At 31.9% G+C, this 23,163-nt stretch overlaps 1 protein-coding gene across 1 annotated transcript in view; it reads right to left on the bottom strand.

Moving 5' to 3' along the window:
* The window catches only part of LOC145319075 (uncharacterized), a 36,903-nt gene extending 22,514 nt beyond the window's left edge, over nt 1-14,389 (bottom strand). Inside the window, exons 1-10 of the mRNA XM_080160912.1 lie at nt 14,335-14,389; nt 11,648-11,727; nt 11,253-11,322; nt 9,105-9,170; nt 8,265-8,337; nt 7,710-7,760; nt 4,012-4,114; nt 3,406-3,472; nt 3,037-3,119; nt 2,531-2,550 (exon numbers count right to left, since the gene is read on the bottom strand). Coding sequence (XP_080017038.1) covers nt 2,531-2,550; nt 3,037-3,119; nt 3,406-3,472; nt 4,012-4,114; nt 7,710-7,760; nt 8,265-8,337; nt 9,105-9,170; nt 11,253-11,322; nt 11,648-11,727; nt 14,335-14,382 — 661 coding nt within the window. The 5' untranslated portion in view covers nt 14,383-14,389. The remainder of the gene's footprint in view (nt 1-2,530; nt 2,551-3,036; nt 3,120-3,405; nt 3,473-4,011; nt 4,115-7,709; nt 7,761-8,264; nt 8,338-9,104; nt 9,171-11,252; nt 11,323-11,647; nt 11,728-14,334) is intronic.
* Nucleotides 14,390-23,163: the final 8,774 nt, after the last annotated feature.

Here is a 23,163-nt window from a genome sequence, read left to right as displayed (position 1 = left end):
GAAATCAGAAGGTCAACCTACCCCCCTCCCCATCTCTCTCAATTTCCCTTCCGGACTCTAGGGCCAAAACCGCTAGTTTACGATATTTTAAAAAGCAATCTAATAAAATATCTAAATAAATAAAAGAATTAAATTTATATAAATCGTCGATGTTTGGATTTTTTTTATACTAGAGCATTTAAAATCATTCTTAATTCATTGAAAGACTGATGTGATATTAATCCAACTTGGCTTCCCTCATCTTGGGAATTTACCTACCACAAGTATTAGGACCAGGGATACAGGGATAGGGGAATATATTATTCTGACTTGGCTCCCCTCATCTTGGGAATTTACCTACCACAAGTATCAGGACCAGGGATACAGGGATAGGGGAATATATAAGTCTAACTTGGCTCTCCTCATCATAGGAATTTACCTACCACAAGTATCAGGACCAGGGATACAGAGATAGGGGAATATATTATTCTAACTTAACTCCCCTCATCTTGAGAATTTACCTAGCACAAGTATAAGGACCAGGGATACAGGGATAGGTTAATATATTATTCTAACTTGGCTCCCCTTATCTTGAGAATTTACCTACCACAAGTATCAGGACCAGGGATACAGGGATAGGGGAATATATTATTCTAACTTGGCTCCCCTCATCTTGGGAATTTACCTACCACAAGTATCAGGACCAGGGATACAGAGATAGGGGAATATATTATTCTAACTTGGCTCCCCCCATCTTGGGAATTTACCAACCACAAGTATCAGGACCAGGGAAACAGGGATAGGGGATTATATTATTCTAACTTGGCTCCACTTATCTTGGGAATTTACCTACCACAAGTATCAGGACCAGGGATACAGGGATAGGGGAATATATTATTCTAACTTGGGAATTTACCTATCACAAGTATCAGGACCAGGGACAAAGGAATATGGGAATATATTACTCTAACTTAGCTCCCCTTATCTTTGGAATTTACCTACCACAAGTATCAAGACCAGGAATACAGGAATAGGGGAATATATTATTCTAACTTGGCTCCCCTTATCTTGGGTATTTACCTACCACAAGTATCAGGACCAGGGTACAGGGATAGGGGAATATATTATTCTAACTTGGCTCCCCTCATCTTGGGAATTTACCTACCACAAGTATCAGGACCAGGGATACAGGTATAGGTTAGTTTATATTATTCTCACTTGGCTCCTCTCATCTGAACTTACTCACTAGGACCAGGGATACAGGGAAAGGTATAGGAATTTATTTACCAATCCAATCTAGTTACCAATCCCTGTATCTCAAACAGATTGAATTCAAATATTTCATTACAATTGTCTATTCTGTTTTGGTATATCTATTTCAATTTTGAAGTAGCAATAATCAAGTGTCAAATAAAAGAAAGACTGCATTAATAACAGGTTAGGTTATAAGCTAAGCAATAATTGATAAGCTTAATATTATCTGTAATACATTTATGGAGTAGTCACTCTGTTATTAGTCTTGACAATCTAAATTTATTAGGTCTATATTCTGCAATAGCAAAAAAAGATTTAGTTTATAAAAAGTGTTACTTTAGATGCATTATTTTTCTTACACAATAATGCCAAATTTCATAAAAACCAGACAATTTGTTTTGCTTTAAAAAGTAACATTCTCAATTGTTGTATTTTGATTATATTATAAAGGCTTTGCTTTAGAAAAAGATATTAATCTCATCTTTTTTAATAGTTTACCAAAACTTTAATAGTATTGACAAGAAAGAAAAACAAATATTCTCTTGTTTTATAAGTCTGACATACGATATATTATAGTCTATGTCTTGAATAAAATGTGAGTAGTTGCCCAGAGAATCCTATATATATAGAAAATATGAGGAGTAAGAAAAGTATGTTTGCTTTGCATTAATTAAAGACTCTTTGAACTACTAAATATAATCATAATAGTAAGTTAGTACGTTTATAAAAAAACATCCTTAATATTAAATATTCTACAACTTAAAACTGTCAAATTTTTCTTAATGTTTGTTTGTTTCAGCATTATATTCTTATCCTTCTATTGTATAAAGTGGTACGGTTTATTTTGCCTGAAGCTTAAGATCTCGGAAAATACTGGTCCAAATTGATAATAATTTTAAATGAAACTTTATATATGTCTAGGGGTGGTTTTAGGCAATTTTGACCTCTAACCTCTCCTCTCCTAGAGGCTAGTGGTGAAGAAAATAGTATAATATAAAGTATTAAAGCATTAATTTATCTGAAGCTAAAGATCTCAAAACTAATGGTCTGAAGTTTCTGCAATTATCAGGAAAACTTTATAATTTTAGTGGTTTTAGGCTATCTTAACATTCTCATGTTTCGCCCCTAGAGGCTACGGGCGATGCAACTAATGTAATAAAAACTGTCTAATGCGTTAAATTGCTAAAATGACAAGAATTAGCTACCTGACTTGACATACAAAAATATTCTGTGTAGTAGGAAAAACTGATATAGTATAGGAAAACGATCAAAAAACAAAGTTGATGAAAATTCCTGAGCGTCAGAATTTTTGGATGGCTGAAATATAAACATTAACATTAGTCTATATTATGGAAAAAGAAAAGTTTACAGCAGATTTTTAAAAAAAATTTCTAAAATTTTAAAAGACTTTTCGTAGCTTTGAAACCCCCAAAAATCGCTGATTCAGAAATTTGATTTTTATTAAAAGCAAAATTACTCTATAATAAACTTTGCATGTAAATCCGTTAGACAGTCAATGGGATTTTTTTCTTTTGCTTTTTATAGATAAACTGGGTTTTTTTTGTTTAAGAAAACCATTATTTATAGACTTGTAAAGGTTTCGTGATTTTCTAATATAAAACTAATCCTTCTCTTTTTTCCTCCTACTTTTTATGTCCACTGAACATCTGGTCTGTAACTCACTTTGTCTGTTTGTCAATTTTAATTTTTTTATCTGTTGTGTGATTGTCTTTGGTAATTCAAATTATACAACAAGCATTTTAAGATATAAATCAGTTGTATTTTATTGGTATATATTTTTACCTTTTAAGAAACCATGCTATGCTTTCAGAAGAGGTTTTTGTTCCTTCTAAATTTATTGACATCAAGTTTGGAACCCTTGGGTCCTGAAATGATGGTGATTACAAGACGATTAAGCATACTTTATTATTGAAAGGAAAATAAACATTCAACCAAAATTCATCACACATTTTTAAAATTATTATTATTTTATTTTTTTCTATAAGATAACAAAAACTTCGTTTTTGACTCTTAATGAAAGATTTTATTATTTCAATATTCTATATAGTTTAGAACTAGACATTAAACCTGCCTTGCTCCTCTTTACAAAGCATTTCTAAAATTGTATTCATGTATCTTGACTACATGAAATTATAAGTGAACTAAGCTTACCTGTGTTGTGTTTATAAGGTGTCCCAGTCCTTTGTCTGATAATGTCGAGCCTCGTACATTTAAATATCTAAAAAGTTATAAGGAATACTTATATCATATGTAAAATAAAAAAAATAAAAAGTTATTTTTATATAAGAATTTAGGAGAAAAAAGATGATTCTCAAAACTTCATAAACTATCAATAAATTTTCAGAAAATAAATATTTTTTCTGAAAATAGAATATATCAAGAATTATCTTTAGAAAGATATTAAAGGTTTTTGCTCATTTGCCTAAAATACTTTATTTGTGTTCATATTACTCACATCTATATAGTACACACGGAATTGTCGACACCCCTCTAAAACATGATATTTGGGAGAACTGCCTTTAAATTTTTCATACCCTTATGACTTTACATCAACCTGGTGAATCCCGGTGCACGCCACTAGTTGGAAGGAATTTAATCTTTACAGAGTATCATTATTTTCAAACGAAAGTGTGACTGCTAGAATTTCAGCCACTATTTTATCTGTTGAGGCCATTCAAAAAGAAATAAATGCAGTTTGCTTACGTTAGGTTGCACATACTTACCCTATATAAGAGCAGATACGCTGCCTGAATTTACCTGAGAAGTTGGCAGCATTGGCCAATACTTTCGAAAGATTGATCATCGATGATTGTTCCTTCCAGGTTTAAAATTTTCAAATTTGGAAACTTCAAGAAAAACTGATAATTTCAAATGTGGTGTTATCTTAGTTAATAATGCCAATTTTTAAAAGTGAAGCTTTTCTACAACTAGAATCAATCCTCACGTCCTTAACGGATAGCTCAAGTTTTTACTTTGGACATGTTAGAATTGTTCTAGATATTTCAATTTTCGTATGGTGATAAGAGAAATATTCATATAATGATTAACAGAACAGCCGTATGTCCATTTAGAACATGGTTAATTTTAAAAACTGCATGGACAACAATTCTTATATAATTAAATGAACCTATACGTCCTTGAACAATTAAACACTATTATTTAGACAAAGCATCTCTATAATCAAGACTTAAATGTAGGTATGTTCGTATTATGCATTCAGTATTCAGTAATTTTTGAAGAATTTTCTGTTCATGTTGAATATTTCAGAATGTCTGTCGGATTTGTTCGGTTTCTCTTTTATGGATGTCGTAATTCTTGTTTCATATCATTTTTAAATATTCTTGTTGTAGCTTATACTTTAAAGTTCTAATAGCAATGCTATTATAACATTATTGTATGTTTGGTAGTCAAGTGGCTTACTTGTCAAAAAAAGCAAAGGTTTGAAGACAACATAATTAACCAAATATTTAATGCTATTTTATCTATAAAGATTTCAGATAAACAATAACAATTCTTAATGTTACAACTTTTATTTGATTTCCAATAACTTTATTTCAATTATGCAACGTTTACCTAAACCATATAAATTTTAACATAAAGATCATGCACAGATGGGTTATATGCATAGCAAATAGAAAAAGTTCATGCTCAATGAATAGTGTCTTTACTTACTTTTTTTTACATAACACATAAAAAAAATACTTTTTATCTCAATTGAAAAACCTTGATCCCCCTCCATAATATTATTGTCATCGTAATCTAAAAATCCTTATAGTAAAAGGATCTCTGTCTGAGTGTCTGTCTCTGTGAAAGGATCTCGCTAACCACCGAACCAATATGGTTCTTCCTTAAATTGAAGCTTCTCATAGGTCCTGGGAAGGTTTTTAACTATTTTAGGGAAGGGTACTACCACCCTCCCAATAGAAATCACACCAAGTAAAAAATATATTAACTTTTTCTTTTTAAAACTACTAACTACTATAGAAAGTTGAGAGGTCCACTTAACCCCCCAATCCCCACCCTCTAGGACCCCTAGAGGGCTCTAGGGGCGTAGCTGTTAGTATATATATAAATGGGCATGAAACGGTAACCCAAGAGAAATTTTTAGCGGTCATCTTATTCAGTTTGAAAACTTTATAAGAAAATAAAAAAAATATCATGGAGAATAGTTGGAGGGGTTTAGAGGGTTCAATTACAAATAAAGAATTATTACCATATTCTCTTGTGTATTTCTTGCTAAAACTTGGTATTTACATTTGCCTGCAAGATGAAAGGAGCTGGGCTGGTAAACTTTATATAAACGGCTTACAACACACATAAACTACCACACACATACACACACAACAAACCACACACACACATACACGACATACACAGACACCCATGCATTACATAAACGCACAAACCACATAGTTAATTTGAATTGAATAGAAGTTATAATAGTCTGAATAAATTCTCATCCCAATGTTATTGTTTAGTCTATGAGAAACTAATTAGAATTGTCGGGTATGGTCCCTTTCGTAACAACGCCTCTTAACGGGCGCTTGTCGTATTTTCACAGTATCTTTTAATAGGTTATTTTAGGTTAGGTTATTGCCCCGCAGGTTTAGGCAATTTGCCCCACAAGGTTAGAGCCCCCCGCATAGGCTAGAAATAAGGGAAAAGCTATTGCAAAAATAAGTGGAAACGCTCCTTAAGAGGCGTTGCCACGAAAGGTACTATACCCGAATTGTATTACAATCAAATTCTAGCATTATCTCGCCTTTTCAAATGTTTCCTAAAAATTCGTAATTTGACAAAGTATTTTAATCTTTCTTAGGTGTTATAATAAAATAACATTCACTAAGCCTAAACCTCCAAATGGAAATTATCTAAAATGTTAGGATTTTCTGGTGTTCAAAACATAAATTCAATAAGATTGACAATTATTAGAATTAAATTGCTTGTTATTCTCATTCAGCCAGAATGACGCATTTTTTTCAGCCACAGCTGCAACAAAATGCGCGTATTTTAGAAAATTTTAGAGAATTAGCCAATCTAAGCCATAACCATACATATTATAATACGACAATCCGTCAATTATCTTTTAATCACCCAAATGGTGGCCTGTATATGTATAGCCATAGTTCCTTAGTACGCTTAATACAAGTATGTAGTAGCATTATCCATTATTATGCATATCACAATTTTTAATGAAAAGTAAAAGTAAAGATAACTTGTTGTAAAGAAAAGTACTGTGTATAGAGGGTGTACAATAAGATATATAAGGTGGAAAGAATTTTAATGTTAGAGGAAGATTTGAAATCTGCATAAAATTTTAAGGATTTTTTAAAAATTTGTTTTTTTGTATAATTCTTTATTTAAAAGCGGAAATACAATTTAAGTTAATTAATTTTGACATCTGTGATTGGTGAATTGAAAACTATCTGCGCTCTGATTGGAGAAGCTTAAGTGCCGTACATCATTCAACCAATTAGAGTACAGGTAGTTTTCATTCCACCTATCACTGATGTCAAAATTAATTAACTTAAATTGTATTTCCGCTTTTAGATAAAGAATTATACAAAAAAACGAATTTTATATAAAATCCTTAGAATTTGATGCAGATTTTAAATCTCCCTCTAACATTAAAATTCTTTTCAACTTATATATCCTAGTGTACAATACTATCCGCAAATCTACATGATTTATTTTAGAAATATATCTAGAATTCAAAATATGAGTCAATCTGTCTGATAAAAAGTGTAAATTGTAATCTAAAAGCAACTCTCTATATTCGTTCATTTGTTAAAAACTAATTGATTTCGCTAGGGATTTTTTTTATTTTCTTCGCTGCGATTATTACTAGATGTTTGAAATTTTTCGAAAAAATAACATTTCTGTATGCTTCTAAATTTACAGAATTATTATTAAATCTAATTGGCTTCTACTCTACATTTTATCTTGTCGATCTTTCTATTATGAATTTGGGGGGGGGGGGGGAGAGAAGAAAGAATTTGAGAGACTATAATTGTGAAGCTCTTCCAATTATAACTTTGTCACTCCATCTTCTAAGCTATTCTATATATAGAGGGAAAGGAAGAAATTCAAGATTTGAATATATTCAACTAACTATGTAAATTGATGACAGAAAACAAGAAGAAAGGGGAAAAAAAATAAAATATAAACTCTTGAGAAGCAGCTTATAGTGCCTATACAAAAATGACATTGTACAATACAGATGACCAATGATAGGCCAGTATACATTTTACTATTGTTCAATTACAATGTATACTGGCCTATCATTTGTAATTGTACTGAATGACGTCATTATTATAGACACTGTAAGCTGCTTCAACCCCTGGTAATACTATCAATGTGTTATCAAAGCGGAAAGGATGGCACACTGGCATAGTTTAATAAATAATGAATCAAGTTTGTATTACGTAATTATACACCATACATAACACCACCCTTTATGAAGAACAGAGGTTGAATACTTTTACAGAAAGTAAAGGCAAGATTCTAAAAATATTATGTATGCAACACATATTCTTATGGTAAAAGTATATTCGTAAAATGTATAGTTTTATCAGTTTATGATCATACTAGCGGCTGCACATCTAGCATCAAGAGGGTCTTTATTTTATATAAGTGTTATAGAAGGGCAGAAAAATGACTAAATGAATACTCATACTTTTATAAAAAATAAAATAGCCTAAAACCAACCTGGGTTCTAAAGTAGAACCTGTCGGTTCAGCGGTTAGCGAGATTCTTCGCCACAGACAAAAACCTTACAACTATAATAGGATCCAAAAAAACTATGTTTGTCAATGAAGAGAATAAAAAGGAATAGAGTAGTTGCACAGTAGTTTTCTTTTTAATTATAGCTGAAATTTGTTAATTTATGTACTTTAGACTAAAATATAGTATTTGACGACAAAAAACAACAACAATTATTTTGAATTTATTAATGCCTTTCCTAACAAGTAAAGCATAAGTTGTTAGCCATTGCAAATACATAATTTCCTCAAGATTGGAGCAGTTCTTTTCAATCAACTGGGTTTGTATGTGCTTCGATGTTTTGCCATAGATTTTGTACTCCTAAATTAAATTTTCTGTTGGTGTTGCCAGCGACCATACTCTCAACATCCTTGAATTTGATCAATAATATATGCATCGGGTATTGATATTTAAAAAACGAGGACTCGGACTTAATTATTGTTTGTTTCTTTTAAAGCAATCCGTCCGTTCTGTAATTTTTAAAGTTAACCAATTGGTTGAAATTTAGGGCTTAAGCTAAAATCAACTAAAATATAATAATAAAGGAGAAATTGACAGAAGAAACATTTATTTAGAATGCTTTGCTTAATTTGTTATTAACAGCTACGCTCCTTGGGGAAGGAAGGCAATATAAAAAGCCTAATACCATCCCAAGACTAAAATTTAAAAATAAATTGGATAAACCATCCATGTAGCGATGAAATGCTTCTCTAAAATGGAGAACTCTATCGTTGCACAGATCTTAACAGAAAAACAAAAAAAAACTTTATACTACTTTATATAGGGGCACAGTGCACTTAAAGAAAGTGGGTAGAGAAAGGGTTGATCCTTATCTTTTTATTTAATCACCTAAAATAGCTATAAACCTTCCCAGGACCTATGATAAGCTTCACTGTACACATTAACCAAATTGTTTCAGCGGTAATCAAGATACCTCGGTACACACAGACATTCATACATTCTGTTACTTCATATAATTAGATTATTCTTCCTCAATCAAAAGATGCTAAAGAAAGATTATTTGCTCTTTACCCTTCAAGTAAATCTAACCATTCAGAAAAAATCACAAAAAAAGAAAAGAAAATGACCTGTAATTGAGGTAGAAGTAACTGGTGTAAACACTGTTTCGGCAACCCTCTCTTTTCATGCATAATCTAGAGATAATTGTAAAATAGGACCAATAAGAACACAGTGAATGAACAATCCGGTCATATTATTATTTAAAACGTGAACTGCACACATTTTGGTAGAAAGGGGAATTGAAGATTTATATGTGACTAAACATAAACATAAATGTTTGTTTGTTAGAAATTTTATTGAAATAGATTGTTGTTATAGCCCTTTTAGGGTTTTAAATCTATTATCTAAAGCATTTAAAAAAAACTTATATGAAATAAATTATTGAAAAATGGCAAAGTATTGCATATTCATAATGTTGTAGTGGTCGTGATTGAATTCAAAACCGTATTTGATTTTATATATTAAATGGGACTAAAATTTTCGGGTATAGTCTTTTCCACGACATCCCTCCATAAGGAGCGATTCTTCGTATTTTTAAAATGCGGGGGGCTAGAAATAGGAGAAAAGCTACTGTGAAAAATACGAAGAATCGCTCCTTATGGAGGGATGTCGTGGAAAGGGCTATACCCAAATTTTCTACTATTTCAAATCAATTCATATTTATTTTTCTCAATAGCAGAATTTTAATTTTAGTTGATGATTTAGTCAATGTTTATTAAAAGCAAAATATCAATAACTGATAATTTATAAAAATCATTTATGATCCTATTTGTAGCATAATGTATAGAATGTAACAGTATATTATTTCAACTTACTGTCATGTACAAATGGCACTTCATGCTGAGATAAGTATGTCCGGACAAGGATGACAACATTATAAAGTAGCACAATAATCAATAGATCATAATAAGGAGAGCTTTTTTTATGGTGTTGTTTGATTATCAGGGAAAAGGGAATGATATTCTGACCAACAATACTAAAGGAAAATTTCCCTTCCCTTTTTCTTCCCCTTACATAAAAAAACAAAATATACTTCCACCTTACTTAAATAGGTTTCGTGATTTTTCTTTTTAATCGAAGACATTTTTATGAAGCTCTACATAGTGCCTTAAAAAAGTGATAAATTAAAAAACTTTTGGTCGAAAAATCCCGAATGACGTCATATTAGATTAATGAAATGATATAATTTTACGTCACTCGGGATACTTCGGCCAAAAGTTTACAAATTTATCCCCTTTTCCTAGGGATTTAAAGAGCTTCCATTATTATAGAAAGGATTCCTATTATTCCTATTATTCCATGCAACTTATGCATTAATATTCAATAGGACATACAGACATTGAGACTCAAACATGGAGTAGCTTTGCTCCAAATAATGCATAATGCACAAATACATAATATTTCATCTACAGAACAAATGGAGGGTTACATAGGGGTATATTTCAAGGACAGGGAAATAACTCCTAAAGAAAAACTATGCATAAAACATATTCATATTCCTAGTGTGTAACTCCTTATACGATTAGGTACGATGTTCATCAGCAGCGTAACATTACTATAGTTATGACCTAAGTAAGTTTGAACAAATTATCCTGCGATAAATGCACTTACAATTTCTATTCTATTTAGAAACTAAATTGTAAATATTTTTCATCAATATTCTAATTTATGAATGTTATCATCCTTATTTTTTTTTTCTTAGCTGTTTCAACTCGCTTATGAATATTAGAATGCATAAAAGTTAAAAAAAAAACATTATTTCGTTGATATAACCCTATCTTTGAAATCAGCAATGTATGAAATATGTGCATAAGCAAATATCTTTTTATATCTTTGTTATGTACTATAGTGGCTGCGCCTCTAGAATCTAAGGGCTCTGTCGAAGGGTTTCAGTAAGTAACTCATTATAGCGGTTTGTCCATCTTCCTATTTCAAGTTTATTTCATTTTATTTCTTTAATTTAATTATTGGATGTCATTCTTGTTATAATTGCAGTGTAAAACGTCTATTTGGGTTACCCAACAAACAACCAACCCCTTGATTAAACAACCTTTGTCTGGAAGTGTGGTAATGATTTGTGCCTGTTTATGGGCCAAGATATTCCACTACTATTAAATTTTATGCTATGCCCCTAACTTAGCAGTAGAAGGTAATTCTTTTAAGTCTCTAGTATGACAATATGTGGCCCAGACGCGAACCCTATAAAATATTTCTACCTTTATGAGATCTTCCAAAATTGATGTAGGCATATCTCGGAAGGGTCCCTCAACTCTTTTGAATTCTTCCCTATAAGATATTTTGTATAAAGAATAGATCTTACTTTTCGCTGGATAGTTGGTGTTCTATTAACTAGAGAAGCTATCAACTGATCCTGTGAAGGTTTTAAGCTATAATCAATTCCACAAGGAAATCAAAACCTCTTCAGCTAACTGCTTGTGACAAAAGTGTGATTTTTTTATTGTTAGTTCGTTGATAGGTATTGGTTTGATTTCTTTATTCTAATGGACGTATTTTCCAAAATCCATTTCCGGTTGATTTTTTTAACCGCGTTGAAAAAAATTAGTTGTCTGTGGACAACTGTCTCTAATACCTAATGATAAATGTATATTACCCATCTGAATCTAAGAGAGAGTTCATTTGACTTCTTTTTCTGCACCCATAACTTATGAGCTCATAATTTACACTTATTACCTAAATAGAAAGAATCATTACAAAAAATTAAAATGATCGTTATGCAATATGCAATCTTAATAGTTTTTGTAGACCATATTGCATCAAATAAAAGTGGTAATTGTTGACATAATACCTACCGCGTTGTATGAAATGTGAAAATTGCCCTGATTTTTAAAAAAATACTCCCTACTCCCTAAAATTTGCATTGAGGGAGAGGTATTTATCTCCCATATTTTTTTTAGGTTTTGAACGTTTTGAAGGGCTTGTAAATTATTTTTATTTTTTAATGTTTTTTTCCTTCAGGGGTGGGGGGGGGGAGGGGTTGGATAAAAGTCTTATTTGACCTTTATAAATTATATTTTTATGCAGCTTCTGATATTTTAAATTTTCTCCCTTTTGTTGTTGATGTTTGTAATGCTTTACAAATATACACCACACCCTTCTTTTGACGTATTGCTAAACATATAATTACACATGAGAGGTGTATATTAAGAATTGAAGTGTAGATTCCCTCAAAGAAAAAAAAAACCTTGCTCCTATATCTATGCAATATCAGGGATCTAAATGAATAGGACAATGGCGAATAAATTGATACACAGAATTACCCCTTCTGTAGATAACAATTAGTGGTTGAAACGTTTGGACACTCAACTTAATCAACCAACCAATCAAAATTGAATGTAAGTTCACAAGTTTTATAGGTCAACGAAACAGAAAACATTATTTTATAACTTTAGGGACTAAAAGAACAGTCCAATGTCTCCTCCCTACCTGAGGAAATATGCATTACCTCATAGAACCCATGTTTCTATATTGGTAAATGCATGTAGAGATAGAGACAGGTATTCTCAGCCAACTTATACCAACAACAAAATTAATTCAAATAAAAATAACGAAACCTATACATGATTTTTAGCTGTCGTTGGGGGGGCAACTCTAATTAGAATTGCATGATTCTCAGCTAAAAAATCTTGCTTTCATCAGTTATAAAACTAGCAGCTGCGCCCCTCGAGGCCTCTAGGGCCTTTTAGGAAATGGTATAGGGGAGAAGTTTATCCTCCTCTTTCAATACTAGTTTAAAAGATGAGTTTAAAAGCGTTAGGTTGATTTCAACCCCCCACCACTCTAAGTTCCCCTAGAGGCCTCAAGGGGAATAGGTGCTAGCTATTAATTATGTTGTTTTTTACATACTTTCTCTGTGACCTTTTTTGTTAAAATCTATCCCTTTTTTATGCATTTTGTTATGTTTATTCAAAGTTTTAAGGCTAAGTATATATACACATTACACACACATACTCAAACATCCACACGCACGCACACACACACACACTTACACAAACGCACACCACAGCTCTGTCATTAGAATTCTGGTTGAAAGGTAGAATAGGATTACTTAGGGCAGGCTCAGACAGTTTATTTCTTCTTTGGAAAAGAACCATTCACAGAAACAAGAATAAATACATACAAAGATTATTATTCGAATTTTGTTGAATGTTTTGGTTACTATTTGAATAAGAAAAAAATATATTTACTAGGTACATTAATCACAAGTCATTTTGACCCTGGCCTCTAAGGAATGGTGAAATAAGTCAGAAAAATAGCCTAAAACCATCATAACACAATTATAAAGATTCACTGAAAAGAACAATCAATTCGGACCTGCAGTTATCGAGATCTTTAGCCTTAGACAAAAAATCCTTACTACTTTATACTAAAGGTTTATCTATAATACAAAGTAGAACGATGTCTGTCTGTCTGTCTGTTTGTCTGTCTGTTTGTTTGTCTGTCTGTTTGTAGCGAAGGATCTCGCTAACCGCTGAACCGATCGGGTTCTCCTTTTCAGGGTAGCTTCTCATAAGTCCCTGGAAGGTTTATAACTATTTTTTGGGGGGTGGTACACCCCCCCCCCCAAAAAAAAATTGGTTTGATCAAACCTCTTGGGGCATAGCCCCTAGAGGCTAGGGACGAAGCCGCTAGTACAATATATAGGGTTAATAAAGGAATGAAAGATTAATTACTTATTAAAATTATCTTCAATTTATGAAGAGCAAAACTTTGTGATCAAATTGTAAATTTTTCTATCGTTTTACCCTTCTAGTCTTTGGTTTGTAACGCCTTTATAGGCTACCTCTTGGATTTATTTTACTTCCTCACATTTACAATGTACATATTTTTAATCAGGAAGCTTATTACTAAAGGTTTTAGAAAACGTGGAAAAAAAGAGAAATCTCATTTTATTTCACATAGACAGAAACGATAGGGGGGAGGAGAGGTTTTAAATTACTGATAAGGTTTATTGGATTATTTGTTAAAGCAAGGATAACAACATCCAGGAAACTGAGAAAAATGAACATTAACGCTTTTAGAGTGTCAGAACTAAATAAGCAGATTATAAGTCTAAATAAAATTGTAATAGTTGCAAAATTGCTTAAATACAGATACTGTTTAAGGACATACCCACATTTTTAGGACGAGATTTTAGAGATGCTTCGCTTATAGCTTTGAAACCTTTAATTTTACCTCTTAAAATTTTTTTAAAAATAGATTAGATTAACCCCCTCAAACTTTTGAAACCCTCATTTTACCCTCCTAAAACAAGCTTGGACGTTCTTATTTAGTTGTTACCTCCATAGAAATATCTCGGAGAGATTGTGGCGAGGGTCTGGTCGGCATTTTTTTTAAACCTGAAAATATTATTTTTTACAGGCATGAAAGAATAGTTCTCTTGATTTAAACTTTTCTAGTTATTAGGCATAATTATGATTTTATATAACTGCTAAATGTGCTTTTTATGATTCCTATGTCGACTAGGCACATTTTGATTTTCAGAAATTATAGACAAAAAAAAATAACATATTTTGGGAAAATAGTCCCTTTCGTAACATCGCCCCATAAGGGGCTATTCGTCGTATTTTTAAAATGGCTTTTTATAGGTTATTTTAGGTTAGGTTAGGTTATATTGGGTTAGGCTAGAAATAGGAGAAAAGCTACTGTGAAAAATACGAAGAATCGCCCCATAAGGTGCGATGTTACGAATGGGACTATACCCCATATTTTTCTTAAAATGCCTAACGAATAGAATATTGTACCTAATCCTTTGATATTTCAATTAATGTTACTCCACATGTAATTGTTAATGTTTTGTAATCTAGTCTAATTTGCTGAACTTTGCTTATACATACACTAGTGGTGGTACCCCTAGTCTCTAGACTAGATGCTTCGCGACATGTGGAAGGCGGTTGGCTCTTTATTCATTAATTTTATGTTAAAAAATATCAGACTTCAAAGGATAGTCATATTGGTAGTGAGGCTTTGCAAAATCTACGGTAACAGGTTGACACACCTCCTGTTACTTTTTATATGAATATTTTGTGTGCTATGCATCCTTACTTAACATCTTATGTTATTTGTAAACCTGAACCATGTCGTATGCCTGCTGGCTGTCGGGGTCTGCAAAGTTACACTAGAGATAGTTAAAATTGTCAATTAAAAGATGACTCTACCATGTGTTCTTGAAAGGCGACAACGAGCATTGAACCATGGATCTTTGTATCCTATTATATAAACATAATTAAATTGTTTCAGTCTGTCTGTTAAGATCTCGCTAACCACTGAGCTTCATTGAGTTCTGTATTTTTAGGAAGTCTTATATAATATATATATCCAATAGATAGATAGATGATAGTTTTACTTCCCCCCCCCCTTAATTAGAGTGTTTTCTTTCCCTTCCTTTAAATACAAAGCCCCTCTTTGCTAGAGGCCCACCCCCACAAAAAATCTGCAGACACAAAGCAGACTGAGTTTAAGGTATACATATACAATGTAAATGTAAAGCATAAGGTATTATTTACATACAAAATGTAAATACAACAAGAATGACAACATCCATATAGCGATGCTATAAAAAGGTAGGACAAACAAACAATAACACTTGTAAAGTGTCAGAACTGAATACGCGAAATATAAATATATAAGTTTTAACAAAATTTTAAGTAAATTTCTTGCAAAACTCTCTAAAAACAGGATACTGTTTAAGGACATACTTACATTTTTAGGACTTAATTATAGAGAAGCTTCATTTTTAACATTGTAATTTGTTGTCCTATAAATCAGTATTCCAAAAATTAGATGAATAGGATAATTATATCACATAAAAATTTAAAAATAAGCATGTTTAAAATGGACGTGTGGACTTTCTGGTAACGATTATAGAGATGCAAAGCTTTCTAAATTGTACCGAACTGTTACAAAATTTTAAATCGATAGGACAATTCTAACATGTCTAAATTAACCAAAGGAGCTAACCGTTATGGACGGACGGTTCCTAATTATAGGAAATCATTGCTTTAAACAAGAACTTAAGCTTTCATAAGCTTCGCGCTTTAAGAAACAAATTATTTTATTTCAGAGAGTGAATGGGCCAAATCAACAAAAACATTTAAGCTAGCCTTAGAGATTAGAGTAAAACACTAGAGGGAGAAAGGGTTAAATAACTGCATCTCCCCATCGCATCAACCTTGTGCAACCTTTCTATTGGGTCATTGAAAATCAACCAATGGTGTTGCTTATATTAACACAGCCATGTAGCAGAAAATAATTTAGAAGTAGACGAAAAAGGTCATTGAAAAGGAAGGGAGGTAGTTGTCTGTATATACATCTAAATATTCTGTTCCTTAGAGTTAGGGTTTCTATGTCATACATTTTTCTTTATATCTATGCAAATCTTAGGAAACACTAACTTTTATACTAGCCTAGAAAATTTTTATGATTTGGTCCAATATTTATTTTTGGGAGACAAATTATAAACCTCCGCTTTTGCATTTTTATACTTATCTTTATCTGAATAGTAAATGTAAGTTCTAATATGTCAATGATCATTGTGTTATACAGTGCACTCCATTAATTGCTTCCCTGAAAAGTGTAACCTATAATTATGTAAAAGCAATTTCCAAGATCTTTTGATTCAGACAACAAAACTTACTACTTCATATCATAAAAAATATTTAAACACAACTTATTTTTTCTCATTTTATTTATGGAATAAAATTGTTTTACATATAAATAAACCATCATTTTAAATTAAGATGTTAAAAAGTAAAAGTTAAAAAATGTGTCTTTTTATTATCAATTTTTTAAAGAGACTTCATACCAAGGAAATCGTCTCGATAAATTAGTAGAGTAGCTACGCTGGTAATATTGTGACAAGAACAGAGAGGAAAATGGTGCATCCTACACTCAAAAAACGTAATTCAATACCTAGGATCATAAGAATAGTTTTATTTCAAATATTGTTTCTTCCCCAGAAAGTGCTTATCGAGCATTGAACCCCCCCCCCTTATATCAAAAAAGATTTAACATAAAGGAGGGAGGGGGGGTTCCTAAGCCCTGCGGTGTATACAACTTAGATGTCCTTAACTTGCGGGGCCTGCACATTAAATAAAACTACCCCCACCCTCCATCTTTTATCTGTTATGTTTAAAAATGATTAAAATGGAGGTTTCAGTCCTCAACATTGGACAAAGCACTTTGATGGAAATTGCCCAAATATTCTTTTTCGGTGCTTGCTTACATGTGAAGACCGGAGCACCGAAAAACCCCCCCCCCCCCGCTTAGTTTTGACAAAAATCAAAAATAAGGGGGGGGTAGTTTTTTAATGTCTGGAAAACGGCAAGGAGGAAAAAAGCACCGCAAGGCAAAGAATTAACCCCCCCCCTTAATTTTGAAGAAAATCAAAAATAAGGGGGGGGTAGTTTTTTCACGCCAGAAAGTTGAGTGAGGTAAATCAAGAAAATCCAGTATACCAGAGGGGAAACCTTATTACAGGGATATTCATGTTTTGGGGCATAATTTCCTTATTTATTGACTTTGGCCAGTAAAAGGTTTTAATTTTGCGCAAAATTAAAACCTTTTACTGGCCAAAGTCAATAAATAAGGAAATTACGCCCCAAAACATGAATATCTCGTAATAAGGTTTCCCCTCTGGTATACTGGATTTACTTGATTTACCTCACTCAACTTTCTGGCGTGTTGTACAGTGAAAAAACTACCCCCCCCTTATTTTTGATTTTCTTCAAAATTAAGGGGGGGGTTAATTCTTTGCCTTGCGGTGCTTTTTGCCTCCTTGCCGTTTTCCAGACATTAAAAAACTACCCCCCCCTTATTTTTGATTTTTGTCAAAACTAAGCGGGGGGGGGGGTTTTCGGTGCTCCAGTCTACCACATGTAAGCAAGTACCTCTTTTTCTTTTGGGTTTGGAGGTACAGTGATCCTTAGACATGATACTGATGGGTCCAGTGGATAGCAAGATTTTAAGCTACAGACATTCAGTTACTTTTGTGCCACGGTTGATGATATAAAATGCAATGACAAACATCCACACTTTCAGAAAATGATCGTGCAATTAAATGGCCGATTCCCTTCCTGTGAAAGCTAAAAACATTTTTGTATTGAAATACAATACTATTAATTTGTATATATTTATAATTGTAAATCACTTTCACAAAATTTTATAATAAATACAACATTCAACATAATATTGTTTAGATTCAACCATTTTGATTAATTTTAACTGTCACAAATTGATTCGTATAACATTTACTTGAAAGTTGTAAAGAATTCTACAGAAATCTCTGAAGATCTAAGAAAAATGTCACTTTTTTCTGAGAAAATTAGAATAGGTCGACTGAATAGAGACCTTTACACAATGTTGACTGTTATTTAAAAGCTTTCTCTTCTTATAATTCCGTGTACGCAATGCACTCGTACATTTGTTGTCTAATTTAAATTTTATCAAAAATATATTTCTTAAATTTATGTAAGCTTAGTACTTTATTTGCGTTAGAAATTATTTTTAAAAGTTTTTAATAAATATAAAAAAAATCTGTACATTTTGCATATATTTTTTTCATCGTTTATAAATGCTTTCTTCTCATTAACAATTCCCTTTTAATCCAAGTCTATTTTCTTCCCCATTATATCCTGAGATGACCGCTATTGTCTGATTTGAAAAGAAAGTACTACAACTTTGTTACTGCATTACAAAGCAGAGATAGACAATGGCCATAAATTGATGTACAACCACAATGAAAATACGCAAAATTACCTCTTATGTAGAATAAAATGAGTAGATGAAATGTTTGAACGCTCAATTTAATGAACCAACCAATCAATATTCACTTAAGTCCCCAAAGTTGTTAAGCTAACGAATAAGAAAGCACTTTTAAAAAAAACTTTTGGGACTAGTGCAATAAACAACCCATTGTCCTCTCTCTCTCTGATTACAAAGTTAGATTATCAAAATTCAACTTTACGCCTGTTTCATGCACTAGAGTTGCTACTTTATAAAAAAAAGTAGTGTATATACCATTAGATGTAGAAGCCTCTATGGGCACAGCCCTTTAGAAATGGCCGAGGGCAAGTAGATCCTTCAATTTTAATTTTTGAATTTAAAAAATACAAAGACAACAACATAACTTGCAAAGAAAAAAAAATCAAGGATGGACAAAAAAAGAATTTTAGTGCAGATGTTCAGTTGGTATAAAAAAGAAAAGAATATTCGCAGTGGCGTGCGAAGCACTTTGTAAGATGTTTGAAATGTACTTGTAAATTGGCTCGCTAAGTGCGCAAATTTTTTTTACATAAAATAACTTTTTTAAATAGTATTTTATGTTTACAAATGATTTAATAGAAAAAACAAGAAAATATAACTAGGATGACAACATCCATAAAAGCGAAGCTCTAAGCTGTAGGACAAACGAACATTAACATTTGTTCAGAACTGAATAATCAGAATGTAAATGTATAAAAGTTGTTCCAAATTGTAAGTAAAGTTGAAAAACTGCTTAAATACAGTATATTGTTAAAGGATATACTTACATATACTTTATATAACATAAAAATTTGTTGTTAAATAATTTATTTCTACAGTAAAAAGTTTATATTATAAAACAAGGATGACAACATCCATAAGTACCAAAGCTCAAAAGTTATGAATGGACATCTGGGAAAAAATAACAATAGAGCAGTGTCATAAAAAACTTAATAAAATAAATCGCCTAAACTTTTAAAAATATATTATCTCATGAAAATCTAGGAATCAATCTAACATCCAACCAATTAGCAAATCTCAATAAAATTAGGTGGAAATAAATTAGAATAAAAATTTATACAATCCCTGAAATTTACAGCTGTCTATCTTAAATATGAGTAGAGAAAATCACAAAAATAGAAAATCTAGGAATCAATCTAGCACCCCAACCAAAATGCAAATCTCAATAAAATTTGATGGAAATATGTAGAATTTTAACTTATTCGATATCTGAAAATTTCAGCTGTCTTTCTTGAATAGGAGCCTAGAAAATAACTTTTACCCCATACCCAGCGAGACATTTCTCCGTAGAGTCGCCTACGAGCTCGTGCAATATATGTACGGAGTCCTATGCTACCTCGAATCCCATTCGCCATGAATTAACACTTAATTTTTTGGCGAACAACGTTGGAAAATCGTCCTTTCAAGCAAAAGGTAGCATGCGAGTTCGCCATTGATATCGTAGCAGAGTATGAAGCGAAGTCGCACAATAGTAGCACAAATTGAAATGCATCAAAGGAGATATCGATGGCGACTCGAAACATTTCTTTTACGAACTCCTAAATGCTCCAAACTCAGGGGGAAGCTATAATCATAGAGAAAAGTGGAAGGCGCATGTAGGGAGGGGGGGGGGGGGCGAGAGAGAGAGAGAGGAAGATAGAAAGAATATGTCATTCTCATTCATGTCTCTCAGTTTATTCATGTTTTAACTCATTGCTTATTTGAATAAATTTTCAACTTAGCAGAAATCATACCATTCTCAGCTTAATATATTGATCATTAAGATATGTTTCTATAATTGCTGTTGTTTAAAAAAAAGAATGCCTTTTAAAAATAACTTTTTTCACCAAAGACTATCAACACTCTATAACATTATGTATAACCATTTTTATTGTTTTCAGTTTGAAAACAGAAAGATTGAAAGAGTCTTTAAAAAATTATTTGAGTCCCTAGTGGCAAATTTATAAACTATATTTTTTCCTTATCAATTTTGATCATGGGTTAATTGTGTGTTTGATGGATGTGTGTGTTAACACTGTAAAATGCTACGTTTGAGCGACATCGCGTTTTTTTCTTCTGCTAGTATTTTTGAGGTCGCCAAAGTTAGCAGAAAAGCTAATAATTTATGAGGTTGGAAGCTACTAAAGTAGGAGCTCTAAAATACTAGCTAGCTACCATCTTACGAGCTCACAAAAGTTCGCCAAAATGCTACTCTTAGAGATATCGAAAAAGGTAGCATGCTACCTTTTTTTAAAAAGGTTTCGCTGGGTAGTGTTACGGACTGACTGACGGAAAGCCAGACAAAATGAATTATGGAGTAGCTTCGCCAAAAAAAATGCTTCCCATTACCTGTTTTGTTATTACAGTAGTCCCCAAAGTTTTGTAATAACGAGTTTTTTGTTGGCTTATCATATTTGGGGACTTTATTTGACTTTGGTTGATTGATTCATTAAACTGTTTTTAACCTATTTTTGAATGGGGGTCAAAAATATACTAGTACACCTATAGAATCAAACTGCAGAGCCCAAATTTGAATTAAGTCCCCAATAAACTTTTTTGGGGGGATTTAAAAATTAATTATTACTGTTGCTCTGGTCATTTTTACCAGAGCAAAAGATCTGTTTTTACTTTGTGTAATATTGTAGCTTAGTGAACAATTTTTTATAATTCACATTATATTGATACAATAAAAAAACATTACTCTGTTCAATGGAAATAATTTTTTTTCTAAAACAATTAATTTCATTGAAAAATCTGACATAATACAATAAAAAACATAATGCTGAATTTAAACCAATAAGAAATCTTCTTTTATTTCAATTCTTTATAATTTCCGAAAAAGTCTTTTCACAAAGTGACTTATTTCCAATGTGGTTAAATGATTTTTAGGGGGGGGGGGCGATCGCCCCATTTGTCCCCTTCGGTTCGCACGCCACTGAATATTCATTAAATCTTTGTTTATAGTGAAACCTTGGTTTATAAGATATTTTTTCTTTTCAAACTTGGCAACAGCTAACCTTCCTACACCCACCACGACTAAGGTATTGGTGTAATAATTGGGGCTGATTTTTTTTCTCGTTAGTTTGACAATTTTTCATGATACTTAGTAGTAGGATGAAAATTTGCAATCTATGAACGGAAAAATCCCTGAGGAAAATTTCAAATCTAATTTATATAAAATTACCCGCAAAAAAAATTTTAAGTCAGACCATAAATACCAAGATATGTGACACCCCCCCCAATATAAAAATGAAAAATTACCCTCCTCTTGGGGCGAACCTCTAGTATATGTAATAGGACCAGCGTCAGAGCCCAGCATCACATGGCTCTGTATTCTAAGGGGAGGAAAGGGTCAGAAAAAGAAAAGAAAATGAGCTTTAAACCATTCCAACACAAAATACGATATCTATCCCGGGACCAATAATTGTAAAACTAATACATAGTGGCTTTGCCTATAGTATAATTCCTTTCTTTGTATTTTTTTTGCTAGAGAGATCATATAATTCGGGCAATAAAAAATTGAATTGTGTTATAAAAGTCTTAGGTAACCCTAAAACAAAGACTTAATCAAACCGTAAAATTGTATAAAACTGCGTCGTTTAAGATCTCTGTGAAGCTTCCCTCAAAGAGAACTCAATCAGTAGAGTGGTTATAAAGTTTCATAATAGAAAGTAGCTCCTTGGACATTTATATTATACATATTATGTTTTTTCTTCACTGATTATTTAGAATTGTTAATAAAAATACTTTAAAGTTTTTAAAATTGAAAAATTTAATTATTTGACAATTTTCCTTTTTGAGTTATTAATTTCATTTTGGGTACCTTTGGAGTAATGAAGTGAAAGCCGAAAGCTGCATTTTTACCGCGGAACTTGCGCATGTTCAAAGACGCAACTTTTATTATACTAAAAATCTGACACGACTTTATTTTAATTATATCAACTCTATGTTTTATTTCCAGTTTTATTGAATGCTTTTATCTATTTCTGCGATGCTAAGCTATTTCAAGCTATTTTGAACAATCAAATTTGCATTTATCACAAAATTCAAGGTGTGAATAAAAGGGTTGAGAAGTTGCACCATCCCTGGAGGCGGCAAGTCAAAACTTGATAACAGTTGCCGACTTTCATAAATAAACATATGGTAATGTTATGTTTTCTCTTCTTAATTGAATATAACAAATTTTAAAGGATTATATTTGGTTTTCAGATAGTTTTATAACTTTTCAGGCAAATTACCTCGTATAACTTTGGCTTTAAACGTATTTTTTATGTCATTTTAAAAAGTACAATTTTACGGCAACCATAATTCTGAGGTAAATCAGAGAATTTGTGAGCCGCTAGCTATTATTATTATCCAGCTGTTTAT

This window comes from Acartia tonsa, chromosome 1 (assembly GCF_053477335.1).
Source record: "Acartia tonsa isolate MP-2025a chromosome 1, ASM5347733v1, whole genome shotgun sequence".
NCBI lineage: Eukaryota > Metazoa > Arthropoda > Copepoda > Calanoida > Acartiidae > Acartia > Acartia tonsa.
This window is presented reverse-complemented; position numbering and strand designations above follow the sequence as displayed.